Source organism: Sapajus apella, unplaced genomic scaffold, assembly GCF_009761245.1.
Source record: "Sapajus apella isolate SASKATOON/1434 unplaced genomic scaffold, GSC_monkey_1.0 scaffold149, whole genome shotgun sequence".
In the NCBI taxonomy this organism is placed as follows: domain Eukaryota; kingdom Metazoa; phylum Chordata; class Mammalia; order Primates; family Cebidae; genus Sapajus; species Sapajus apella.
The window spans coordinates 431,113-455,709 of record NW_022437089.1 but is presented as its reverse complement, the minus strand read 5'-3'; the positions used below and the strand labels follow the sequence as shown (position 1 = coordinate 455,709).

The window sequence follows — 24,597 nt, the reverse complement described above, 5'->3', positions numbered from 1 at the left end:
GTCTCTCTTCTGGGCAGTGGCCTCATGTGGCCTTTCCTCTGTGGGCACAGGCCCCTGGTGCCTCCCACTACTTGTTTCAAAGTTCGCTCTGATCTCTTGAATCAGTTATCACTCTCCCCCTTGTTTTCCAGCTTCTATGATGTTCCTGGCAGGCACTGCTGTTCTCATTCTACTGTGAACTCTTCCCTTTTACATCTGCAATTTCTTTGCACTCCTTTTAGCGGGGGCTTGGAGAAGCGAGGGCTGTAGTTGTTCCCACCCATGTGTTTTGCCCCCGGGTGCCCCTGATGTTTCAGCTCGCAGTGGTACCTGGAGGGAGATCCCTTTGTCCTTCATTATATTGTTTATTTGTATTTGTATTTTTTTTTTTTTTTTTAAGACAGGGTTTTACCAGGTTGGTCAGGCTGGTCTTGAACTCCCAACCTCAGGTGATCCGCCTGCCTTGGCCTCCAAAGTGCTTGGATTACAGGCGTGAGCAACCACGCCCGGCCTGTTTATTTGTCATTTTTTACACTTTTTTTTTTGAGATGGACTTTCGCTCTTATTGCCCCGGCTGGAGTACAGTGGCATGATCTCGCCTCACCACAACCTCCACCTCCCGGGTTCAAGCAGTTCTTCTGCCTCAGTGTCCCAAGTAGCTGGGATTACAGGCGTGTGCCACCACACCCTGCTAATTTCATATTTTTAGTAGAGACGGGGTTTGTCCATGTTGGTCAGGCTGGTCTTGAGCTCCCGACCTTAGGTGATCTGCCCACCTCGGCCTCCCAAAGTGCTGGGATTACAGGCGTGAGCCACTGTGCCCGGCCTATTTTTTATTTTTTAAACTAAAAAAAGTATTTAATTTTTTTTCAGGGTTAATTCACTTTATTTTTCTTGTGTTGTAGCCACAGCTGGAGCTTGGGTCCTCTGCACGGAGACTCTGGTGTGGGTCTTGATGAGGTGGTCCGTGAATTCCTGGTAGGGAGACTTGGTGAATACAGTCTCCTGCCAGAGGTTTGGAGTCAGGTAGCTGTAAGTCTTAGAGATGGCATCAAAGGTGGCTTAGGCGAAGTTGCCCAGGGTGGCAGTCACTGATAGCAGCCATCATGAGCAGCTTCTTGGGCACAGGTGCTGGGATGATGCCAGTGCCCCAGGGCGCATGGATGAGGCGCAACAGCACAGAGCCACAGCGGCCCGTCACCTTGTAAGGGACGGTGTGGGGCTTGCCCATCTTGTTCCTCCAGTAGCCTCTGCGCACGGGGACAATGGAGAGCTTGGCCAGGATGATGGCCCCACGGATGGCAGTGGCCGCCTCCTTGCAGCACTTAACACCCAGTCTGACATGACCATTTTAGTACCCAGTAGCAACAAACGCCTTGAACCTGGTGCACTGGCCAGCACAGGTCTGCTTCTGCACCGGCAAAATCTTCAAAACCTCACCTTGAGAGAGGCCCCCAGGAAAAAGTCAATGATCTCAGATTCCTTGATGGGCGGAGCGAAGACACAGATCTCCTCCAGTGTCTTGATCTTCATGTCCTTGATCATGTGGCCGCGGTTCCCCATCCCAGGGCCCCCAGCCGCCCCCCCCGCCAGTGCACCGACGTCATCTGCCATTTGGTGTTTTCTCGGAGAAGAAGCAAAAATAATGTAATTTATTGTTACAGAGATGAAGGTCTCACTATGTTGCCCAGGCTGGTCTTGAACTCCTGGGCTCAAGGGATCCTCCCACCTTGGCCCCCCAAAGTGCTAGGATGATAGCTGTGAGCCATGGTGCAGGCATGGTGCAGGCCAGTAGTGTATTTTTAAATTTAAATTTCCAAAAATGGGGGAGCCCCTAATTTTAGTTTGGTTGCCAATTTCTGCCTTTTTTCTATTGCATTGAGAACATGCTGGTATGATACCAGTCCTTTAGCTATTTGTTGTCTTGTTTTGCAGCCTAGGGCATGATGAGTGTTAGTAAATGTCCAACGTGAACTTGAAAACAATGTTTGGTCTCTAGTTTTTGGGTGTCCAGTAAATCAAACTTGCTCAACTTTTCTTCTTCTTCTTTTTTTTTTTTTCCGCACTTCAGCCTGGACAACAGAGTGAGATTCTGTCTCAAAAAAAAAAAAAAAAAAGTTGTTAGACTTGGTGTGGCGGCTCATGCCTGCAATCCTAGCTCTTTGGGAGGCCACGGCAGGAGGGTCACTTGAGGCCAGGAGTTTCTGACTAGCCTGATCAAAATAGTGAGACCCCCATCTCTGCAAAAATAAAAAAATACAGTGTTCATTTGTCCGCTTTATCACAATACAGCAAACAGAAGTTATCTAATGATCTCGTGAGATGCAGCTAACACAAAAAAGGTGAAGCCAGTGTTGACAGAGTCAGGGATAGAGAGAATTCAGGGACAGTGATCTGACAGATTCTTTTTTTTTTTCTAAAAAAAAAAAAAAAAGAAGAAAGAAAAAAAAAGAATGAAGGAGAGGAATAAAGAGAAAGAGGAAGAGGGAGAGAGAACGGGGGTGTTGCTTTATTGCCCAGGCTAGAATGCAGTCTAAAAATGGGTATGCCTATAATTGTGCTTAATAATAGAGACATGAAAAAAAAAATGAGGGAAGAAAATAACAAACAAGCAGCCAACCAATATTTCATTTAAACCTGTATATAGGTGTGACGTGGTGCTGGTAAGAGTGTATATTTTGTATGTTTAAAGTGGAGAGTTCTATAAATGTTAATTAAGTTTACTTGTTCCGGATCTGAGTTCAAATCCTGGATATCGTTGTTAATTTTCTGTCTCATTGATCTGTCTAATATTGATGTTGAAGTCTCCCACTATTATTGTGTGGGAGTCTAAGTCTCTTTATAAGTCTTATATATCTGGGTATTCCTGTATTGGGTGCATATATATTTAGAATCTTTAGCTCTTCTTGTTGCATTGATCCTTTTATCATTATGTAATGTCCTTCTTTGCTTCTTTTGATCTTTGTTGCTTTAAATCAACTCCTGCTTTTTATTTATTTATTTATTTTTGCTCTCCATTTGGTTGGTAAATCTTTCTCCATCCCTTTGTTTTGAGTCTTTCTGTATCCTTGCATGTGAGATGGATCTGGATGCAGCATACCGATGGGTTTTGGCTTTTTTTGCCTGTCTGTGTCTTTGGATTGGGGGATTTAGTCAATTTAAATTTAGAATTAATAATAATATATGTGTGTTTGATACTGTCATTTAATGTTAGCTGGCTGTTTTGCCCATTAGTTGATGCAATTTCTTAAATATGTTGATGTTCTTTATTTTTTGGTATTTTTTAGAAAGGCTGATACTAGTTGTTCCTTTCTATTTGTAGTGGTTCTTTCAGAAGCTCTTGTAAAGCAGGCCTGGTGGTGATGAAATCTCTGAGTGCTTGCTTGTTCACAAAACATTCTATTTTTCCTTCGCTTATGAAGCTTAGTTTGGCTGGATGTAAAATTCTGGGTTGAAAGTTCTTTTCTTTAAGGATGTTGAATATTGGCCCCCACTCTCTTCTGTCTTGTAGGGTTTCTGCTGAGAGATCTGCTGTGAGTCTGATGGGCTTCCCTTTATGGGTAACCTGACCTTTCTCTCTGGCTGCCCTCAGTATTTTCTCTTTCATTTCAACCCTAGTGAATCTGGCGATTATGTGCCTTGAGGTTGGTCTTCTTGAGGAATCTCTGTGGTGTTCTCTGTATTACCTGGAGTTGAATATTGTCCTGCCTTGCTAGGTTGGGAACGTTTTCCTGAATAATATCCTGAAGCGTATTTTCCAGCTTGGATTGATTCGCTTTGTCACATTCAGGTACACCTATCAAGCGTAGATTAGGTCTTTTCACATAGTCCCATATTTCTTGGAGACTTTGCTCGCTCCTTTTAATCCTTTTTTCTCTAATCTTGTCGTTTTATTTCATTAAGTTGGTCTTCGACCTCTGATATCTTTTATTCTGCTTGATCGATTCGGCTGTTAAAACTTGTACATAGTTCGTGAAGTTCTCGTGTTGTATTTTTCAGCTCCATTAATTCACTTATATTCCTCTCTAAATTGTGTGTTATTTTTAACATTTCATCAAACCTTTTTTCAAAGTTCTTAGTTTCTTTGCATTGGATTAGAACAAGTTCTTTTAATTCCCAGAAGTTTCTTATCATCCACTTTTTAAAGTCAGCTTCTGCTAATGGAACACAGTCTTTCTCCATCAGGCCTTGTTCTGTTGCTGATGAGGAACTGTGATCCCCTGTAGAGGGAGAGGCATTCTGAGTTTGGGTATTCTCAGCCTTTTTAGGCTGTTTTCTTCCCTTCTTTATAGGTTTATCCATCTGTGGTCTTTATAATTACCGTCTTTATAGTTGGGTTTCTGAATGGACGTCCAACTTGTTGATTCCCGGCGCTAGAATCTGAGCAACCCACTGCGCCAGCCAAAACAGCAGCTTTAAGATTGATGGTGCCTTTCTGACTCTGCACCAAGAACCGCCGCTCCAAGGCAGCGGCAAAACCGCCTCACCGGCCTCAAGAGTCGCGCTGGCGACACGTGGGGCTCCTCCGATGGGAATCTCCCGGTGGGTGAGCAACAAAAATTGATCTGAAAGTGTGGCGTCCTCCCGTTCTCTGCTCTTTCAGTGGGAGCTACATTCCCGAGCTGCTAGTGCTTAGCCATCTTGGATCTCTCTCTACAATTCTTTTTTTAAAAGGAATTCCCCCCCCCCCATTTTCCTTCCCCCACCCCAGCCCCTGGCACTCACTATTCTGCTCTCTTTCCCAATGAGTTTGCCTATTCTGGACATCTGTCTGGCTTCTTCTAGGTCCATCTGTGTCATGTTACGGCTGAATGGCACTGCACTGTGCGGGCAGGCTGTTTGTCCTTTTCTCTGCTGATGGGCAGTCGGCCTGCCCCACCTTTGGGACGCTATGGCCATCCATGCATAAAGGTCTGGCCGCATGGATGTTCTCATTTTTCGTGCTTCTGAGGCCAGGTGGGCTGCGGCACTCCATTCCACCCAGTCACCCTCACATGCAGCCACATGCCTGCAGAACTCCACATTTCTTCCCTGTTGCTGAGAGCTCCTCGGTGGCCTCTGGGCTAAGTCCTGGCTCTGTAGTGTGGCCTGCAAGGCCCGAGGGCCACAGCCCTCCCTTCCTCTGCATGCAGTATGAACACCCTGGGCTATGCCTCTGATTCCCCTCAGGTCCCTGCACAAGCGGCCCCCTGTCCCTAGAAGAGCCACAGCACAGGAACCCTGAGTCTCCGCGTGAAGCTCCGCAGAGGGCTGGACCATGTCTTCTGGTAACTTTCCCTGGCGGAGGGGTTTGGGGGTCCGGCCCATTCCTTTCCCCAGCTCACTCTTTCCCCCACAGGCAACCCACTCCCTCCTCTCCATCTCTCCCTGAGACCCGCAGCAGACACCACCAGAAGCCGAGGTACAAGGCACAGAGGAAGGACTGCATTTGCCAATGGAGGCTTTTACTGGGGGACTGGGGGTGGCGCCCAGCCCAAGGGCTGAAGGCCTGGGAAAGGCACACGGTGGCAGTGGGGTCTCCCTCGGGCAGGCGCTGGCTCTGCAGACAGCTCCCCCAGGTGACCCTTCTTTGGCACTGAGCTGGGAACATGGTGCCTGCACTCCTGGCTGGCAAGCAGAGGCCTGTGCGGCCCGGTGGCGGCTGGCAGTGTAGGCTGGCGGGGTGATGGCCCCAGGGGCTGGGTTTGGCACCAGTGGGAGCCGGGGCCCCATGGGACTCAGAGGCTGGGCTGCCCTTGCTGCTGGCAGGGTAGTCACATTGGCCATGGAGATGGCTATGAATAGGGAATCCAATAAATTAGGCAGTGGAAAGAGGCGGCAAGGGACCAAGGGCTGGGCTACGCTCTCATTTGGAAGGCAGCGCTGTGCATCCCTCTCCCTCAGGCTCTCTGGGGCTCCTGGGGGGAGAGGATGCAGGTGAGGGGCTCTGACCATGGGTTCCACCGGGGGGCTTTTATGGCATCTCGTGGGACGGAAGCCTCGGCTGACCACCCTCGGGGGATGGAGCATGGGGTCTTTGAGAGACTGAGGAGGGAATTGTGGACACTCCTGTCTTTGGAGGGAGGCTGCCTGCAGTGCCAGGGGCTGTGGTGTGAGGGGTCCCTGGTGCTTAGCTGCGCTGCTGTGTGGCCAGCACTGGGGCCCCCTGTGCCCCAGCTCCCTCCGTGGAGCACAGTCAAGGACTCACTGCCCTGGACAGGGCCCAGTCACTGTGGAGCAGCTCCCCAGGGAGCGGGAGGGATGGGGGATGGGGGGAGAGATGCAGGGTGCCACCCTCCATGGCTACTTTCCCAAGGGCGGGAAGGGTCTTCTAGGAGGAGGGCCAGGCATGCAGGACAGGGTGGGCATGGGTAGTTGCTGCTGTCTCCTTCATGTGATCCGAGCTTGAGAGCGGGGCAGGGCCTTGTCAGGTGGAGGCACCATGGAGGCCGCCAGGGCCTTGTGGACTTGGTGCTGGTGCCTGTGCTGGGGCCACAGCCTCGCCTAGGATCTGGCAGAGCTCCTGGAGGCGCCGCTGCATCTTGGGAATGCCCGCCAGCTGCTGCTCCAGTCGCTGCTTCTCCTCGGTCAGGCTCAGGCGGGCAGCCGAGTCCAGCTTCTCGAACTTCCAGCCGCCCTCCCCATCGAACTGTAGCAAGTGTGTGTGGTACTTCCTGGCCAGGACAGGGACAGGGTCAGGGGAATGATACCAGGTCTGCCGATGGAAGCCGCGTGCCGCTGCTGGGCCCACCAGACCACCTCCTCCCTTCAGGTTGCCACTCCCACCTGACCCCAGGCAGGGAGAGAGGGTGCCTACCACAGGGAGGGACGATGGGTGATGGAGAGCAGAGCGATGCCCGCGTCCTTGGCTGCCTGGAAGATCTTGCCTTCCACGTCGATGCTCACAGCGCTGGTGCATTCATCCAGGAGGGCGTACTTGGGCCTGGTGATTGGGGCCAAGAGGAGAGTCTGTGAACCCTCCAACGCCTGGCACCCCATCCAAGCTAGGGCTCCATGGAGCCCAGGCCTCTCCATGCCTGCTGCTTCCCCTCCCAGGGGACCCCAGGGAGTCTGCCAGCCTGGAGTGCTCACCTGTGGTAGAACATGCGGGCCATGCCGATTCTCTGCTTCTCACCGCCCGACAGGACATCCTTCCAGTCACACACGGCCTCCCAACCTGGGCAGGGGGCAAGGGGCTTGGCTCAGTTCAACCAGCACTGAGCCCTGGAGGCCAGCTGGGGAGCTGGGGCAGCTGCGGGAGTGAGCTGGCTGAAAAGACAGGGCCCCCGTGCCTCTGCGTCCTTGTCTGTCTGCCAGGCATTCATCATGGAGGAGGGGGAATGGAATCGTGTGTTTCCCTAGAGCAGATATGGTGGAGTCCCAGCTGCAGCACTTCAGTGTGACCTTATTTGGAGATAGGGCCTTAACAGAGGTGATCACACTAAGATAAGGTCACCAGAGTGGACCCTAATTAAGTATGACTGTGTCCTCATACAAAGGGGTGTACGGACAGAGGATGTGCACAGAGGGAACGAGATGTGAAGATACAGAGGGCGAGGCCGGCCGTCTGCGTGCCAAGGCCAGAGGCCTGGAACACATCCTTCCTGATGGCCCCGGAAGGAACCCACCCTGCTGGGCCCTGGATCTTGGGCTGCTGGATCCAGGAGATGACCCACCCATGCAGTTTATGGCAGCCCCAGGGCGCCCACTCAAGTTTCTTGGCACAGAGCCCCAGAGTGGCCAGCTTGCTCTCCCCAGGCCGGGGGCTCGCCACCCATAGAAGGCTCGCCATCACTGCCCTGTGCCAGCACCTCGGCAAGGCTCGCGTGGGCTGCTCGAGTGAGCAGGTGAGTCAGCCGCTGCATCGGGTTGGGGTGCTGAGGCAGAAGCGACCCCTCTTGTCTTCTCCCCATGCTGCCTTCCCCTGTGGCCCAGGGCTAGAAGTAACGACAGGGCATGTGGCCACCCAGAACAGCGATCGCGCTTCCCAGGCGGCCTTGTGGTGAGGTATGACCATGAGACAAAATTGTGGCCAATGATATGGTGGCTTCTGGAACCTTCCTTAAAAGATAGATGGCACATACCTTTTGCCCCTTCCCCTCCACTTCCTCCATCCTATAGCCTGTGACACGATGTGAGGGCTGCAGCAGCTCTCCTGGATCATGAGGTGACTTTGGGAATGGAGGCCACACACAGCAGAGTGACCTAGTAGAAAAGCCTGGAGCCCTGGGGCCTTGGCAGAGCAGGACCAGCCCTGGCAACCATGGCCTGCCTCTCTTGGGACCTGACAGCTCAGTAGGATACACTCACGAATGATCTCAGCCACGATTGTGGGGAGACCAGTTCTGTTCCTTGCAGCTGAACTCCATCCTAATGGCTCATGCTGGCCGGCCACAGGCCCTGGGGACTCAGGGCTGCCACAGAGGTGGGAGGGACCACGCGCGTCCAGGCAGAAGGCAGCAGGATCAAGAGGCAGGGCCAGGCCAGGGGCTTGGTGCCCATGTCCTTGAACCATGAAGGGAGCCCCAGGAGGCGGGGTCCTTGCTCAAGGCCATCTCTCACCCAGCAGTGGGGGCTGGAGACAGAACCCAGAGGCTCAGAATTCAAAGACAGAACTGGACACTCTGCCCACTGTCCCTGCAGGTGCACCCACTCTCCTCCTCCACACTAGGCATGATGAACACTACGGACATACAGCGCTCCTTGATAAGCCCTGGTCAAGACAACAGCTCAGCCTGGCCTCCTCTCCCAAGAGGTTGTCTCAGAATCTACCCGACTCTGCTCACCCCAGCCCCTCCAAACCTCTGCACAAACCTGACAGCGCCCGTCCCCACACATGTGGGCCTGCCTCTCCTATGCTGCCCCTGCCCACTGCCGCATGGTCCTTCCAAGAGCATCTGATCCCGCTCAGGGAAAGCCCAGGCTCCTGCCTGGTCCAGAGGGCCTTCTGTGAGCTAGCCTCTCCTGTCACCAAGACCGCAGGCTGCACTCCGCCCTGCTGTTCCTGGCTCCTGGACAGGGTGATCACTCAGCATTCTGCAGGTCTCAGCTCAGACCTCCTTCCTCTGGGAGAGGGTGTCCTAGGTTCCCCAATGAGGTGCACGCCCCTGAGGTGCCCCCTTCCCTAGGGTACCCATGCCACCTGGGGCCATCTGTGTGGGGCTGGTCCTCCCTGGTAGGCATGCCTCGGAGGTAGCACCCTCTGCCCCACCCCTGTGGCACCTGGCACTTTAGACTCCGGGATGTGGAGATAATCTTCACCCCCTGGAGGCCAAGGGAGAGGCCAGGGCGGGACGAAGGGCGGCTGCTGGCCCTGGGCCTCCTACCTCCCTCCCGCTGCAAGATGTGGTGCAGGTGCACAATGTCCAGGATGGCCTCCAGGTCCTGCTCTGAGTAGCCCTTCCTTCGCATGTCCTCCACTGAGTCCGGGTAGATCACCTGGTCACGCAGGGAGCCCACAGACATGTAGGGCCTGTGGGAAAGCTGGGTGTCACGGAGGGAAGGGCCAGCCCTGCTTTCCCCAAGATGCTCTGTGCCTCCCAGGTGGGGTCCACATCACTACCCGTGCACATACCCCACACAGGCCCCAAACAGACAGGGCGGGGGCTGGGGTGGGTGTGGAGGGAGCAGGCAGCATAGCCCCTCCCTGGCTCTGAGGACAGCACCGGTGTCCTCTCCTGAGATGCTGACTCTCCACCACTTCCCGGGCCTCTGCAGGAAGCCACGTCTGAGCGCACAGGCAGGAAGAGGTGGGGAAGAGAAGGCTCCTCACCTCTGCGGGATGTAGAACATGCGCTGGGGCGGGGGCTTGTAGAGCACGCCGCCGTACGTGGGCCACAGCCCGCCCAGGACCCGGAACAGGGAACTCTTGCCGCAGCCGTTGGGGCCCGTGATGAGGAGATGCATGCCCTCCTCCACCTGCGGGGCAACAGCCACTGACGCCAGAGAGCACGGCCCCTCCCCACACCCTGTGGCCTCCTGCCTGGTCTTGAGAGGCTCCCAATGCCCGAGGCCAGCAGGCAGGCCATTCTTGATCTCTTGATAAGGGACAGCAGGGCCTCGGGGATGGGATCCAGCATCCCCAGCCCTAGCTAGATTGAGCGCGAGCTAAATGTCTGGCCCAGGACACAGGAAAGGCCAAGACCCGGCCCTGTCCTCAGGCCCTGACATGCCTAGAGAACATGGGGCCAGCACAAGAGGAAGGGCTATTCCGCCACAGTTGACCGAGGAGGTGTGTTCCAACAGTTAGTGGTGCTCTCAATCCCATCCGACTCCCACTTCACTGGGAATCCACAGGGTCGACTCTCAGCCTGTTTTAAGGAACTGCCCTGAAAGGCACTTTGTTTTCAAGAGATGAGATCTCACTCTGTCTCCCCAGCTGGAGTGCACTGGTGCGATCACAGCTCACTGCAGCCTCCAGCTCCTGGGCTCAAGTGATCTTCCCACCTCAGCCTCCTGAGTAGCTGAGCCTACAGATGCACGCCACCACGCCTGTCTAATTTGAAAATGTTTTTTGTAGAGACAGGGTCTTGCTGTGTTGCCCAGGCTGGTCTCAAACTCTTGGCCTCTAAAGCAATTCTCTGGCCTTGGCCTCCTGAGTCACTGGGTACAAAAGGCATGTTCGTTCTTTATGAGACAGGGCCTTGCTCTGTTGCTCAAGCGAGAGGGCAGAGGTGGAATCATGGCTTACTGTAGCCTCAACCTCCTCAGCTCAAGTGATCCTCTCACTTCAGCCTTTCGAGTAGCTGGAACTACCGGCACGGTCACCACAATCGGCTAATTTTTGTATTTTTAAAAATTTTTGTAGAGATGGGGTTTACCCTGTGGCCCAGACTGGCCTTGAACTCCTGGGCTTAAGCGATCTGCCTGCCTTGGCCTCCCAGAAGGCCGGGATGACAGCCATGAGCCACCACACCCGGCCCAAAAGGCGCTTTCTTTATGGTCTAGACTGATACACAGACCCCACTGCCTCCCATCTCTGCCTCCCCTTGGCTCAGCATCACAGACCTCTGGCTCAATTCACTGATTCCATGGTCCTCGCAGGAGCTAGGAAATGCCTGCTGTGGGAAAATGCCAGCCAGGCTGGAGGCGGGCTGTGTGCAGGGAAGAGGCCGTGGGGCCTGGAGTCAGTGAGGCTCATGGTAACAACAGCAACGCTACATGGGGCTCCCGTGGAAGACCTGAGGTTGTGGTCTTTGACCTCAGGCAGTGTCACAGGTGGAAGTGTGTTCCCTGAAACTCCTATGCGGGAACCCTAACCCCTACTACCTCGGAGTGTGAGCTTATTTGGAAACAGGGTCATTGCGGACATGATGAGTTAGATTTGCAGTGTGACCCGTGTCCTGACGGAAAGGGAGGACGGAGACACGGACACACCCAGAGGGAGAACGCCGTGTGGAGACAGAAGCTGAGGCAGAGGGGCAGAGCAGAAGCTGGGACAGAGGCCTTGGCAGGAGCCTGCCGCGCCTGCGCCTTCCTCTTGGACTGCAGGTCACCCCAGCCGGGAGAGAGACCATCTCTGCTGGGGAAGCCACTTGAAATTTGTGGCACTTTGTGACAGCAGCCATAGGATGCTAATGCAGCCACTTGACTGTCCCCTCCCAAGGGGCTGGGCCTTGGCCTGGCCCCATCTTGCACACCCGGCTCCCTGAGTTTGCCTGCTGTGCTGCCTGGGGCCAGCCTGGAAAGCACCCCCTTGGACCCACTGGTGATCAGCTCCCCCGCCATCCCAGGAGTGGCCACTGCCTGCAGCGATGGGTAACCACCTGTGCCAGTCCCTGGAGCCCTGGTACGCCCCTCCTCTCACCTCCTCTCTGCTTTCTCCTCTGTGAGCTGCCCTCAGGCCCACAGCCCGCGCTCGCTCCCCTACCCTCACCCTCAGCTGCCTGCCCACTTGCTTGCGGCGACTCCTGGGCAAGGCGTCATCCCACCCACACCACCCCCAGGGATGTTGACCACTGTTCTTGTGACCCCTGCTGTCCCCTGTATAGCTGTCTACCTGGAGACCTTTGTAACACTTTAGTGCCCTCCACGGTGGGGACTCCCTGAGCGCAGAGCCCCTGATTTACCTCAGGCTCTGCTGCCCAGCTCAGAGGTCAGGGGGCACTGGTTAAATGAATGAATGAGTGACTCCTTGTCACTCCTCTGCCTGTCCCTCCACCCCGGTCTCCCCCTCACTCCCTAGCCCCATCCAAACCCCCATCTGGGGACACAGGTGATCTGTGGATTCTTTGCTGTGGTCTTCCCAGGGTAGTCAAGGAGTGGTTTGAACCAGCGCCCCCACCCCTGTCTTGGCTTTCTCGGGAGTGTGGGGAGCTGGCATCAGATGATAGGGCCAGGAATGCTGGGGTGTACCTTGGCCAATCCTGGTATCTCTAGTCTTTTTTATCAGCCTTACCTCTGTTGCCCCTGCTGAACAGTCAGAGACACGTTGGTGTCTCACCTTGACCTTGGTCCACCTGCCACGTAGATCTAGGAACAACGGTTGTTGCCAGCACAGACAGGCGGGAAGCCAAGGGCTGAGGATGGCAGATATGTGTGGCCAGGCACCCTGGCCCCACGCACTCAGCCCAGCCTGGCTGTCACCCTCCCCGCCGGACCTACCCTGATGTTGAGGCTGGCCACCACCACCTCTCCGGTGGGCGTGATGATGGGGATGTTCTCGCAGATGATCCCCTGCTCCACGTCCACCACCTGGCCTGCAGAGAGAGCACAGTGTGAGGAGAGGGAGTGGTTGCGTCCCCCTGCGTTCCGCGGGATCTGCATGCCCCAGGCTGTATGCCCTCATTCCCACCCCGTGGCAGCATGCCAGCCAGTTCCCCACCAGCAGCCTGTGGTCCAGGGCCCCTCGGGAACACAGCCAGGTCTTTCAACGAGCCAAACTATTCCCGTAGTGTCTAGTACGGTTCCCTGGGCTGCCACCCTCTGGTCCTCTGGAACCCTCCCCTCTGGGGGCCTCCTCTGCAGCGCCTGCCTCCCACGACAGCCAGCAGCTGGCACACTGTCCGCAACTTTCTTTTGCTGCCCTGCATGGGGGAGGGGACTCCATCCCCCTTGTTTTCAACCAATAAGCCAGGCTAGGGCCCTCAAAGGGCAAGGCAGCAGGGTGGCTGGCAGCACCTCTCCCCAGAAAACCCTCCAGGGGCCTGGCTCGACCAGGCCTAAGTCCTCAAACCCCTTGCCGGGCAGCCCTCCTGTTTCGGGTGGACTGGGATGGGCCAGGAGCACATGGGGGGCCCTGAGTGAGGGGGCAGGGATGGGAGGAGCTGGGGTAGTAGTAGCAGCAAGCGCGGGGTCACTCACAGGGAGGGGACGGCCTTACCTTGGATCTTCAGGGGGCCCTCCACACGGACACCGGCCCGGCCTATGGTCCCAGACCCCGGCTGAGTGTCCTCCAGCTCCCCAGGCCTCTTGAAGTGACAGCGCTGGACATCTGCAAACACCTGGAACATCTCATGCACTCTGGCTGTGTACCCAGCCAGCTCTGTCACCTGAGGGAGGCGACTCTGGCTCAGCCCCTGCCATGGGCAGGGAGAGGAGCATGGCAAGGATGGCAAGGGTGGGGCTGGGCCAGGGGTACCTCCTTGTAAGACGACATGATCCTCTCGGTGGCATCTGCGGCTGCTGTCAGGAGGTTGCGGGCGATAGTGAAGGCTTCTGTGCGCTCGCTGACCAGCTCCTCCTCCTCCTCCAAGGCCGACTTCCTCACAGCCTCTGCATCTGCAAAGCCCAAGAGGGACGGGTGGTGGGTGGGGAGGGGCAGAGATGGGAGAAAGTAAAAAATGAACCGCTGGAGAGAAAGACGAGGCTCTTCTGCAAATGGTGCTGGGACTACCAGATCTCTCTCTCTCTATCTTCACGCGCAAGAGAGGGACCTCTCCACACCACACAGACAAGCCAACCTAGAGCGCAGCATAGGCTGACATGTAGTGTAGCCCAAATTATGAAACTCTTAGAAGAAAACAAGGGTAAAGCTTCATGACTTTGGATATGGCAATAGTTCCTTCACTAGGACACCAAAAGCACGACCAACAAGAGAAAAACAGATCAACTGAACCTCATCCAACTAAATACATTTGTGCACCAAAGGACAACATTGAGACAGTGAAAAAGATGACCTACAGACTGGGAGAAAACACTGCAATGGTGAACCACATACCTGATGAGGGAGCAGTATCCAGAATATATAAAGAGCTTTTACAACTCAACAACAGAGATAACCCCATCACACATGGGTGAAGGAAGTGAACAGACATTTCTCCAAATAAGTCATACAAATGGCCACTCGGCATAGCAAAAGAGGCTCAGCATCATTAGTCATCAGAAAAATGCAAATCGAAACTACCAGGAGATACCTCCTCACACCCACTAGGTGGTTAGAATGCAAAGGAGATAACCAGTGCTGGCCAGGATGAAAGGTGGAACCTCCAGCACTGCTGGCAGGAAGGTCAAATGGCACAGCCATTATGGAGAACAGTCTTGCAGCTCCTCAAAAAGTGAGCCCTCCAGTTACCATGTGACCTGGCAGCTCCACTAGAAATGAAAACATATGTGCACATAGAGACTTGTCCATGGATGTTCACAGCAGCGTTATTCACAACAGCCAAAACATGAAGAAACCCAAATGTCCATCAAGGGATGAACGGATAAAGAAATTGTGGTCTGGGCGTACAATGGAATATTATTCAGCCATGAAAAGGAATGAAGGGCTGATTCATCTTACGCCATGGACGAGTCTTGAAACCATGATGCTCAGTGAAGAAAGCTAGTCACAGAAGTCCACGGAGCATATGATTCCATTTCTAGGAAATGTCCAGATAGGCAAATCCACAGAGACACGAAGCAGATGAGTGAGTGCCAGGGGCTGGAGAGAGGGAGTGAGGAGTGACTCTTCATGACTCTGGGGTTTCTTTGGGAAATAAAATAAAATAAAAACATTCTCGAGTTAGTAGTAATGGCTGCACAACTCTGCGAATGAATTTAAATTGTACATTTGAAAAGGATGAATTGTATGGTATGTTAATTACATCTCAACAACATTGATCTTTAAAATGCACCAGTAGGCATCTGGCTTTCTTTCTTGGCACCACCAGCTCCTTCCACCTGCCCTCTGTCCTGCACCACTGATGTTGCCCCTCGTGGGTTACATCTGAACTTCGTCATGTAATGCCCAGGGCTGTTTGGCTTTGAAATGCCAACATTCCACTTTCTTTCTTATTTTTTTAGATGAAGTCTTGCTCTGTCACCCAGGCTGGAGTGCAATGGCATGATCTCAGCTCACTGCAACCTCTGCCTCCCAGGTTTAAGTGAGCCTCGTGCCTTGGCCTCCCAAGTAGCTGGGATTACAGGAGCCTGCCACCAAGCCTGGCCATTTTTTTTTGTACTTTTAGTAGAGACCAGGTTTCACCGTGTTGGCCAGGCTGGTCGCAAACTCCTGACCTCAGGTGATGTGTTCACCTCAGCCTCCTGAGGTTCTGGGTTCCAGGTGTGGGCCAGTGCCTGGCCTCACGCCCCACTTGCCTGTCCCCTTCCCCTCTGGGCCGACAGCCATATTGTTTGGTCCCTGCTTCTCCCAGGAGCTGCTCCTGTCTTAACTTGCTTTTTCGTCACAGTGTAGACCCCATGGCAGCACCCTTGACCCTCATCAATGGCCTGGACTCTCCGTCTCTTGATCCTTAGAGTCCCCACAGGAACAGAGGTGGTAGGAAGGAAGGTTCTGTGGAGGACCTGAGGACTCTATCCAGGGGTGCATGTGACCCTGAGGGGGAACCCTCAGGGATCATTGGCTGGGGGCTGGGGAGGACATGGAATGCAGAGTCTGCTCAGGGCCATGCATGGTGGAAAGGGGCCTGGCCTGGGAAACTGGGAAAATAGACTGGGCTGGCAGGGTGTGGATGTTCATCCTAAAGGTCAAGGCCTTGGACCTTCCTTCCCACTGTGCCCTCAAGGACACAGCCCTTCTCCCCAGGTGTTCTGAGAGCTGGACAGTCGCTGTGACAAAGGGAAGGGTCTACAGGTCTTTGTGTCCAGGACATCCTGGCGCAGAAACAGCTGTCCTCTGCGGGTTCTCTTGGAGCCTCGGGCAACTAAGGCCAGGGCCCCGGAGCTGGACACAGCAAGTTCTTGGGGCTGGAGTGGGAGGCATAGGTCCTGCCCCTTTCCTGAGCCCATCTTCCTTGCAAGTCAGCAGAGCAAAGCTTATCTAAATCTTCCCCACCCTCCCCACCCAACCCCCAGCATGCTCTGCCTCCTTGAAGCACCTGGAACCCTCCCTAGCCACTGGTGCAGGGTACACAGTATGGACAAAACAAGACAAAAATCCCTGCCTCCATGGAGCTTGCCATATAGGGCAGGGAGAGAGCAGTGAGGCAGGGAAGGAGACAGGAAAGGCCTTGCCTAGAGGGACTGAACCATGGGCAGCAGAGGAAAGAGTGCAGAAATAAGAAGGCTACAGGACCAGGCATGGTGGCTCACACCTGTAATTCCAGCACTGTGGGAAGCCAAGGTGGATGGATCACCTGACATCAGGAATTCAAGACCAGCCTGGTCAACATGGTGAAACCCCATCTCTACTAAAAATACAAAAATTAGCCAGGTGTGGTGGTGCATGCCTGTAGTACCAGCTACTTGGGGGGCTGAGGCAGGAGAATTGCTTGAACCCAGGGGTTGGAGGTTGCAATGAGCCAAGATTGTGCCACTGTACTCCAGCCTGGGTGACAAAGTGAGACTCCGTCTCAAACAAAACAAAACAAAACAAACAAAAAACAGAAGGCCACAGGACAGAGCTGATCAAGCTGGGGAAAGGGAGCACTTCACAGCCTTCAAAGGCTGCTGGCTCTGAGGACCACCAGAGCAGGGCCAGGAGCTCGTGCTCCTTTGAATCGTCCACAAAGCTTGGCACGGCAGAGGCTCAGAAAGTCCTAGGCCTTCAGCACAGGGAGCAGCCCAATGCGACCAGGGTAGCCATGGAGAGAGGCGGCTGCAGGTGCTGTCTTGAGGGCTGTCTTGGTGCCTGGGGCTACGTATGCCGACTGGGCTGGGCACCCACGCTGGCATCAAGGCTGCCCCTGATGTGCAGTCCCTGAATTACATCCTTTCTCTTGGTGAGTCACCCAGAGGACAACACGGGCAGCTGAGGGCATGGAAGCCCCGAGGTGGAAACAGGAACAGGGAGAGAATCAGACTTTTGTTTACAAATCGAAAATCCTCTTCCCACCGAACTGAGTAAACTATAACACTATTTCAAGCAGAGCCAAGCCTGACAGAAAGCAAGGGAAACTCCTGGGACCAAAGGGAAGCAGGTGGCCAGGAGGTCCTTTGAAAGCCGCAGAGGCAGGCCGGGCAAAGACCAGCACGCTTTCTTTGCTTATCGTGCGCTCTATGTGCACTGAGAATTTCTAATGATGCGCCTGGAGTTCAAATGAATTCAAATGAAACTATCTCTCAATTCAGGAACCATCCCCTTCCCGCACTAGCTAAGGTAACATGAAAATGGCCTCCAATGGCTTACCCCGGAGTGCTTGGCCAAAACAGAGGAAATATGGCCTTACACCCTCCATTGAGGCCACACCAATCCCCATAGAAGTTCTGTTGCAAAACCCACAAGGAACTGATCTGCCATGAGTGAAGATCAGCAGACAGAAGACAGGTGAATGAGACTCTCAAGAACTGAAGCAGACCAAACCATCAGATAGAGACGGTGGAGTAAGTCTGACTAACATGATATGCAGCATAAAAGGAGCCATCAAAAAGATGAGCAAATAAGACACAGAAACAGTGTGACACATGTACTCGAAAAATGAAATTTCCATTTACAAATTTCTATTTGAAATAGAATCAACTAGAACTTACAGAACCAGTCACTGAAATGTGAGCACAATTCCAATTAGACATGGCCAAAGAGAAGACTGGTGAACTGGTGAACCAGCGGGCAGGAAGCAGGCCTGCGGGAGTCCCCAGAATTCGGCACAGACAGTGTGAGATGGGGACCAGTAAACAGAAACCAAAAGACACAACGAAGAGAGGGAGAAGCCCAGCATGGCTGGCAGGAGTTCCAGAAGAGGGTAAAACAATGAGAGTCAGGCAACATTCGAAAAGATAATAGCTAAGAATCTTCCAGAATGATTGAAAAACCTGAATCTTCAAAGGACATATAGCAAGTCTCAAGCAGAATAAACGGAAAATGACACCTAAACATGTCATAGTGAAACTACACAAAGCTAAAGAGAAAAGAAATCATCAAAGTACCCAGAGGAAAAACACAGGTACTCAGGGAGGCCGATTTGTCAGCAGCTACAGAAGAAGCAGGGAGACAAACACTGTGAAAGGACTGAGAGAAAAGAACCGTCCACCTAGACTCCATTGTGCGAGTCAACTTCAGCTTGGGAATAAGGGTGGAATAGAAACATTTTCAACAAAAAAAATCAAGAATGACAACAGGCTGGGTGTGGTGGCTCACACCTGTAATGCCAGCACTTGGAGAGGCCAGTGCTGGAGGACCGCTTGAGCCCAGGAGTTCCACGCTAGCCTGGGCAACACAGCAAGAACCTGCCCCTACAAAAACCGAAACAAAAACGAAACAACACAAAGAATTACAATAAATAATCAATAATTTCCCATGACAAAACGCTTACTGAAAGAACCTTTTTAAAAAACTAACCACAATTAGAAGTACTGATGTCTGTTTGTTCTAGTATACTTGTGAGTTAAAAAAAAACAACTCAAAAGATGTCTATTTGGAGGAAGATAACGGAGCATAGAGACTGAGATGTAAGAACAAAATGGTTAGCACAGAAATCAACAAACCCGTTAGCGAGTTTCAATGTGCATGGATAAGGCGATAGCAAAGAAGAAAAACAAGGTACAAATCCAACTCTTGGCTGGGCTATGATGCCACGCCCCACAGGGGCTGCTTCTGTGTTCTAAGGTCCAGGAGGAGGTGGAGCTATTGATTAACCTAACGAGTACGCCAGTTGATCTTGTAAAGGGTAACCACGAACAGACTAAAAATAGAATGCAGAAGTTGCAATCCAGTAGAGGAACAAAACAGGAATGTAATCCCAGCACTTTGAGAAGCTGAGGCGGGAGGATCATCTGACTAGGAATTCGAGACCAGTCTGGGCAACATGGAGAAACCCTATCTCTACAAAAAATATGAAAATTACCCACGTGTGGTGGCTTGTGCCTATAGTCCCAGCTACTGGGGAGGCTGAACTGGGAGCCAAGGTTGCACCACTGCACTCCAGCCTGGGCGACAGACCCATTTCAAAAACCAAAAAACAAAATAAAACAACAACAAAAAAACCAGGAATGCAGAAAACCTAAATGTTGAATCTTATCACTAAAATAACAGGTAGAACAGGCTCCCCACTCCTTTAAAATGCCTTAGGGTGAGGTTCCCCTCTGCAACTTGCCAGAGCTGTTTTAGGGCTGAGGAAACCAAGGCTGGAGTGATCCAGGTACTCCCCACATCCTCCCACCCCTAAGGTGCAGCTGGGTTGAACACAGGGACAGGTAGGTGAGGGTACCTGCACCTGGAGAAGTGACGTGTGGTGTCCCTGACTTGCAGTCCTGGGCTTGGCTGAGTGGTACCAAGGGGCGTGAGGTGCGTGAAGGGAAAAAGGCAAGCCCAACCTCTGGGAGCATCAAGGGTGGCAGCAGGGCCTCGGTGGCTCCAGCAACAGAGGTGGGAGGCGGGCTGGCTGAGCTGGGCCCTTGTGGGCCCAGTACCTATCGGTGTGGGGGACGGGCCCCTGCCCTGGATCCTCCTGGAGCCCTGGCTCTCACCTGACTCTGAGTAGCCAGTGGCGGTGATGATGGGAACAGCCACCATGAGCAGGCCTGAGGCACTCCACACATACTTCATGAGAAACTGCTCCAGCATGACATACCACAGGCGTTCCAGAAGGATGAGGTTGATCTGCGAGGCCAGGTTCTGGTAGGAGTGCTGCAGCAGCGCCAGCTCCACCTGGTGGGGGGTGACAGACACAGAGAGGCTTCGTCGCTGTGCACAGGGGCAGCTCCCGTGGGGGCGATGGTTGGAGTCTTCCAGAGCCACTCACACACGCTATGCCATGGATGGGCATGAGAAGGCCAAGAGTGGGGGGTTATGAGTGGGTGGGGCCAGGTCTGAAACTCAAGGTGTGAGGGGTGTAAGGGCCTGCCTGATGTCCCAGTGCGGTTTCCAGCCCCTCTCCACTTCCTGTCTAGTCAGGATGCTCACCATGACCCTGTCGGCCCTGTAAACCAGTCCAGGGCACTCACCTTGTTTCTGTCTTCTGCAGAGCCCATTTCCCCCTGCCAGCCCCCTCCTCCTGGTCCAGAGAGATCATCCATCAGCTCTAATTTTTCCCCCTAAACTAAGCAAAGAGCAGCGCAGGACAGCAAGAGGCAGTGCTCTTGGGCTGGGTACAGTAGCTCACACCTGCAGTCCCAGCACTTTAAGAGGCTGAGGTGGGAGGATTGCCTGAGCCCAGGAGTTGGAGACCAGCCTGTCCATCATAGCGAGATGCTGTCTCTACCAAAAATAATTTTAAAAAATTAACCAGGCATGGTGGTACACACCTGTAGTCCCAGCTACTTGGGAGGCTGAGGTGGGAGGATCACAGGAGCCCTGGAGCTTGAAGCTGCAGTGATGGTGCCACAGCACTCTAGCCTGGGCAGCAGAATGAGACCCTGTCTCTTGGTTCTGAAAAACTCAGTTCGAGTCTGGGCCTATTTAGGCCCCACCCAGTCCCCATCCCCTGCCCCCATCAAACAGGGGTAGCTTTGACCCCAAGTCCCACTGCTACCCTGAGCATTGCTCATTAACCTCCGCTTGGGCTGAGTCACACCCATAATGCCCACCTGCCTGGCCCAGCCCCCTCTTTCCCCTCCCATAGTTCCTTTCGGTGAGAAATTTGCATGGCATTTTCCCACAGAAACCAGGATGTGCTCCTGAGCTGGGCCCTATAGGACTCGCCCTGGGGGATGTCCCGACGACTGTGGAGCCGGGACCTCGCTCCCTCAGCAGTAGGCAGGCCTCCCCTGCTCTTCTGTCTCCCTTCCTGCGCTGGCCACCACCACATCAGGACACCAGCAGGAGGGGAAAGGGACATCTGCAGGGAAGAGGTGGCAGCAGCAGTCAGACAAGTGGGGAAGGTGGGAGGTGTCGGGCAAGGTAGCCAAGGGGTTGAGTTTCTGGGCTCAGTCCAGGGGCATGTACCCCAGCCTTGCCTCCCCACAGCCATCCGAAAACAGCTGCCCAGCGAGGCACTGTTTGCCAAGTGCTCTCCTGTCTCTCTGCATCTGCTTCTCACCATGTCCCACTGCATGTTATTAACGTGCTCACTGTACACAGAACACTGAAGCCCAGGGAGGCAAAGGGACCTGCCCAAGCCCATACAGCTTGATGGTAGCAACCAGTGTGGGAATTTGGACCACACTGGCAGAGACGCTAGGAGAACCAGATTTTTGAAATGATGCTTTGACTTATCAAGAGAGGTTTACTTTGTTCTCGAGCAAGCAAGAGATTGTGTGCGTGCATGTGCACGTGTGTTTCAATAAGCCTCCTCGTGGCAATCCCAGGAATGACAGAATACTCTACTCTGTGGCCTCCAGCCAGTCAGCTGCTTCTGCCCTGAGCTGAGCCTAGGCCAGTGTCCACGGAGACATCAGCCAGCAGAACTGGCACGGGCCATATAACTGCCCAGCCAGCCATCGGGGGGTCCTATCACCCCACACAGCTTTCCAGCTGAGGCCTATGCGGACAGGCTGCAGACGCATGTGGGGCCCTCCTGCCCCAGCTGACAAACTCTCTTGGCCAACACACTACTTCCTGATGCTAGCCCAGACGAAGGCCTTCAAACAACCAGGGATCTCTCTACTTCCTGAAGCTAGCTCAGATGAAGGCTTTAAAAAACCAGTGATCTCTCTTCTGCCCCTGCCACCCAGGTCGGCCTGTATAGCTCAGCTCCCCGAAAGCCCGATCTCCCATTCCTGAAGCAAGCACCCTGGCCATCCAGACTCGTGCTGGGAGCTGGCAGGGGTGCCAGCCAAGGCTGACAATGTAGCTGCAGGGAATGTGCCAAGTGCCTCGCCCAAGGCTGTGGCTGCCTGCCAAGGCCCTGCAGCCCAGCATGCGGGAGAAGAGGAAAGGGAAGCCGGGGTGGTGGCTGAAGTCCAGGTGCCTTTTCTCTGAATCTGCAGTCTGGCCCACACCTGGGATGCCCCTCTCCGTGGAGTTTGGGGACAAGCCTGCTTCTCTGCTGGTGCACAGTCAGTGAGTCCAGGTCCCAGGGCAAGAGGTCACCTGACCCAGGGAGCACACACAGGCCTTCAGGGGATGAATGCCATTGTGCCCTTCCTCCCAAGAAGCACTGGGGAACTGAAACTGAGTAGCAGAGAGACGGGCTCAAGGCAGCTGCAACCCCAGGCACGAGGAAGGGGAGGGGCCGAGCCGAGATAAAGGGAGCGCTGACCTGGAGTAACCTTTCCCAGTGCCTGCCTAGCCTGCCTGCCCCGGCCCACCAGGGAGCCAGGAGACAGACCCAGCGGCGGCGGTCGGAAGGGCGGCCACACCAGGAGCAGGAAGTGTGTCCCGCCGCAGTGGCAGCCTGGGGCCGGCATCTCTGGTCTGGTGGCCCGGGAAGACAGCTGAGCCAGTTGGTAGCTGGGCAGGCCCGTGGGCTCAGGAGGCGGTGGCCTTGACCCCAAGTCCCACAGCTGCACTGGGCGCTGCTCATTAACCTCTGCTTGGGCTGAGTCATGCCCATAATGCCCGCCTGCCTGGCTGGCCAGCTCTGCTGGACGCCGGACTTCAAAGGGCCCAGGGGCCCAGGAGGGGCTGGGCAGCAGGCTGCATCCGGCGGTTACCGCTCATGAATGGCAGGCATCTCCTCCTAGCTGCCTCCAGGAGTGGAGCGGGCAGGAGCTCTCAAGGCTCAAACCGCTAGGATCGCAGCTCTAAGGCCAGGACAACCTCCTTGAGGAGGAGAGGAAGCAGAAGTGGCCTGGAGAATGCAGGCAACCAGCACAGGCCAGTCCCCACCCAGCTTTCCTGTCTCTCCACTACCTCCACTAGTCCACGGTGGCCCAAGGCCCTGCCCACCCCAGCCTCACTCTCTCATGGCCTGCCCACACCTTTGGCATCAGACCTGGCCTGTCCCAGGCTGTCCCCACCGCTCATGACTCCCTGCCCCTGGGCCTCCCTGCCAAATGCTTCCCTCCATGCCCAGCACCCCAACCTGCCCCACCTCGTGGCCCCCGTAGAAGGCGATCTCCTCCGAGTTGGCCACCACACGTGAGTGCATGTAGCGCAGCTCCCCCTTCCGCCGTGCCTCCTCTGCCACCAGCTCCCCGAACTTGGGCGAGAAGGCCCGCAGCACGTTGGCTGTGAGGAACACCACGAGGCCGGCAATGGCCGAAGGCCAGGCTGTGCCGGCTCCACGGGAGCGGGCAGCCCGAAGCAGGGTGTAGGAAGTCACGGCCACGTCCAGGAGTGGCTTGGTCAGGTTGGAGTAGAGGTGGGCCACAGAGGCCGCGAAGGCCACCACGTCCTCCGTCAGAGACTGGTCAGGGTTGCGAAGCCGCCCGTCCATGTTGCTGACTCGGTAGTAGGTCTGCTGGGAGAAGTAGAGGCTGTAGGCGTGGGCCACCAGACGGCTGCGGAAAGACAGGGCCAGCTGGCCCTCCAGGTAGCGGATGGCACTGTTGACGAAGGTGGCAGGGAGGGCGATGAGGAGCCACTGTAGCAGCTGCCAGCCGAAGGCCCGAGGGTCCTTGCGCACGATGCAGCGGGCCAGCCTTCCGTCCAGGCGGGCCACATACACCGACAGGAACGTGCGGCTCACCAGGGCGGCCGAGTGCAGGGCCAGCAGCCCCGTCTCCCGGCACAGGACCCGCGGGAACAGCAGCCGCAGGAGCCACAGGAGCCTCTGCAGGAATACCCGGTTCATGCCGGCCTTGGCCGTCGCGGCCCCGGAGGCCTCCTGTGTGGGGTCCCTGGCGAGAGCCTGAGGACCTCTGGCCAGGGCCAGGCACTGGCGCACCAAGGGGTAGGCTTTGTGGGCTCCATAGGCCGCGAGGGCCAGGAGCACCGCCGTGCGCTTCAGCGTGCTCCCCCGCCAGGGCCGGGGCGTGGAGAGCACCGGCATGTCACCTGGGCTGGCTGGCGCGCAGGGGCTGGGGCTGGTGCCTGGGGCAGCAGTTGAGGCAGGTGGCTGGAAGGGTTGTTGCTCGGACCCTGGGCCTGTTGTCTAGGCAACTGGAAACCTTGCGGTGGCCCCTGAGACTGTCGCTTTAGGCCCCCGGGGTGGTGCTGGGGCCCCTGGTGCGGTGGGCTCAGGGCCCTCCAGGGTCGAGGCCTCTTCGGGCAGCCCAAGTGGAGGAACTTGGCTCTCCTGTCCTGTCAGTGCCCTGGCCCCTGAGGTCAGAACCTTGAGAGGTCTCGGGGAGAGAGGGCGTCTCTTCCTCTCCACCTTCTCCTCCTCCTCCCCTGGTGGCGCCCCTCCCCGGGGCACCAGGCGCGTCCGTCCGTTCCGCAGCCTGGTTGAAGCGACAGTGACTCCTCCACCGGCCCAGAATCCCCACCCACTCACCCCTCCCCAGGGGCGAGTCGCGGGAAGGAGAGGAGGCGGAGGAGGGGTGGGGGGCGGAGTCCGG

The 24,597-nt window shown here is 55.1% G+C and overlaps 1 protein-coding gene and 1 pseudogene across 1 annotated transcript; both read right to left on the bottom strand.

The window, feature by feature from the left end:
- Positions 1-864: 864 nt before the first annotated feature.
- Positions 865-1,593, bottom strand: LOC116541267 (annotated as a pseudogene).
- A 3,801-nt stretch (positions 1,594-5,394) lies between these two features.
- On the bottom strand, positions 5,395-24,548 carry ABCD1 (ATP binding cassette subfamily D member 1). The gene is made up of 10 exons (XM_032265216.1): positions 23,190-24,548; positions 19,744-19,924; positions 13,538-13,677; positions 13,280-13,448; positions 12,562-12,656; positions 9,731-9,876; positions 9,285-9,430; positions 7,051-7,135; positions 6,776-6,901; positions 5,395-6,632 (listed from the first exon to the last, which is right to left on the bottom strand). Exons 1-10 carry the CDS (start codon positions 24,087-24,089, stop codon positions 6,386-6,388), a joined length of 2,235 nt encoding a protein of 744 aa, XP_032121107.1. The 5' UTR covers positions 24,090-24,548; the 3' UTR covers positions 5,395-6,385.
- Positions 24,549-24,597: the final 49 nt, after the last annotated feature.

What these genes read in the sequence shown, in the direction of transcription:
- ABCD1 (XM_032265216.1), bottom strand. Translation starts at nt 24,089, where the DNA reads ATGCCGGTGCTCTCCACGCCCCGGCCCTGGCGGGGGAGCACGCTGAAG. An exon ending in GGGCCCCCTGAAGATCCAAG is followed by an intron (nt 12,657 to 13,279) that starts GTAAGGCCGTCC and finishes CTCTCTCTGCAG; the next exon opens with GCCAGGTGGTGGACGTGGAG. An exon ending in CATCTTGCAGCGGGAGGGAG is followed by an intron (nt 7,136 to 9,284) that starts GTAGGAGGCCCA and finishes CCCCCTGCCCAG; the next exon opens with GTTGGGAGGCCGTGTGTGAC.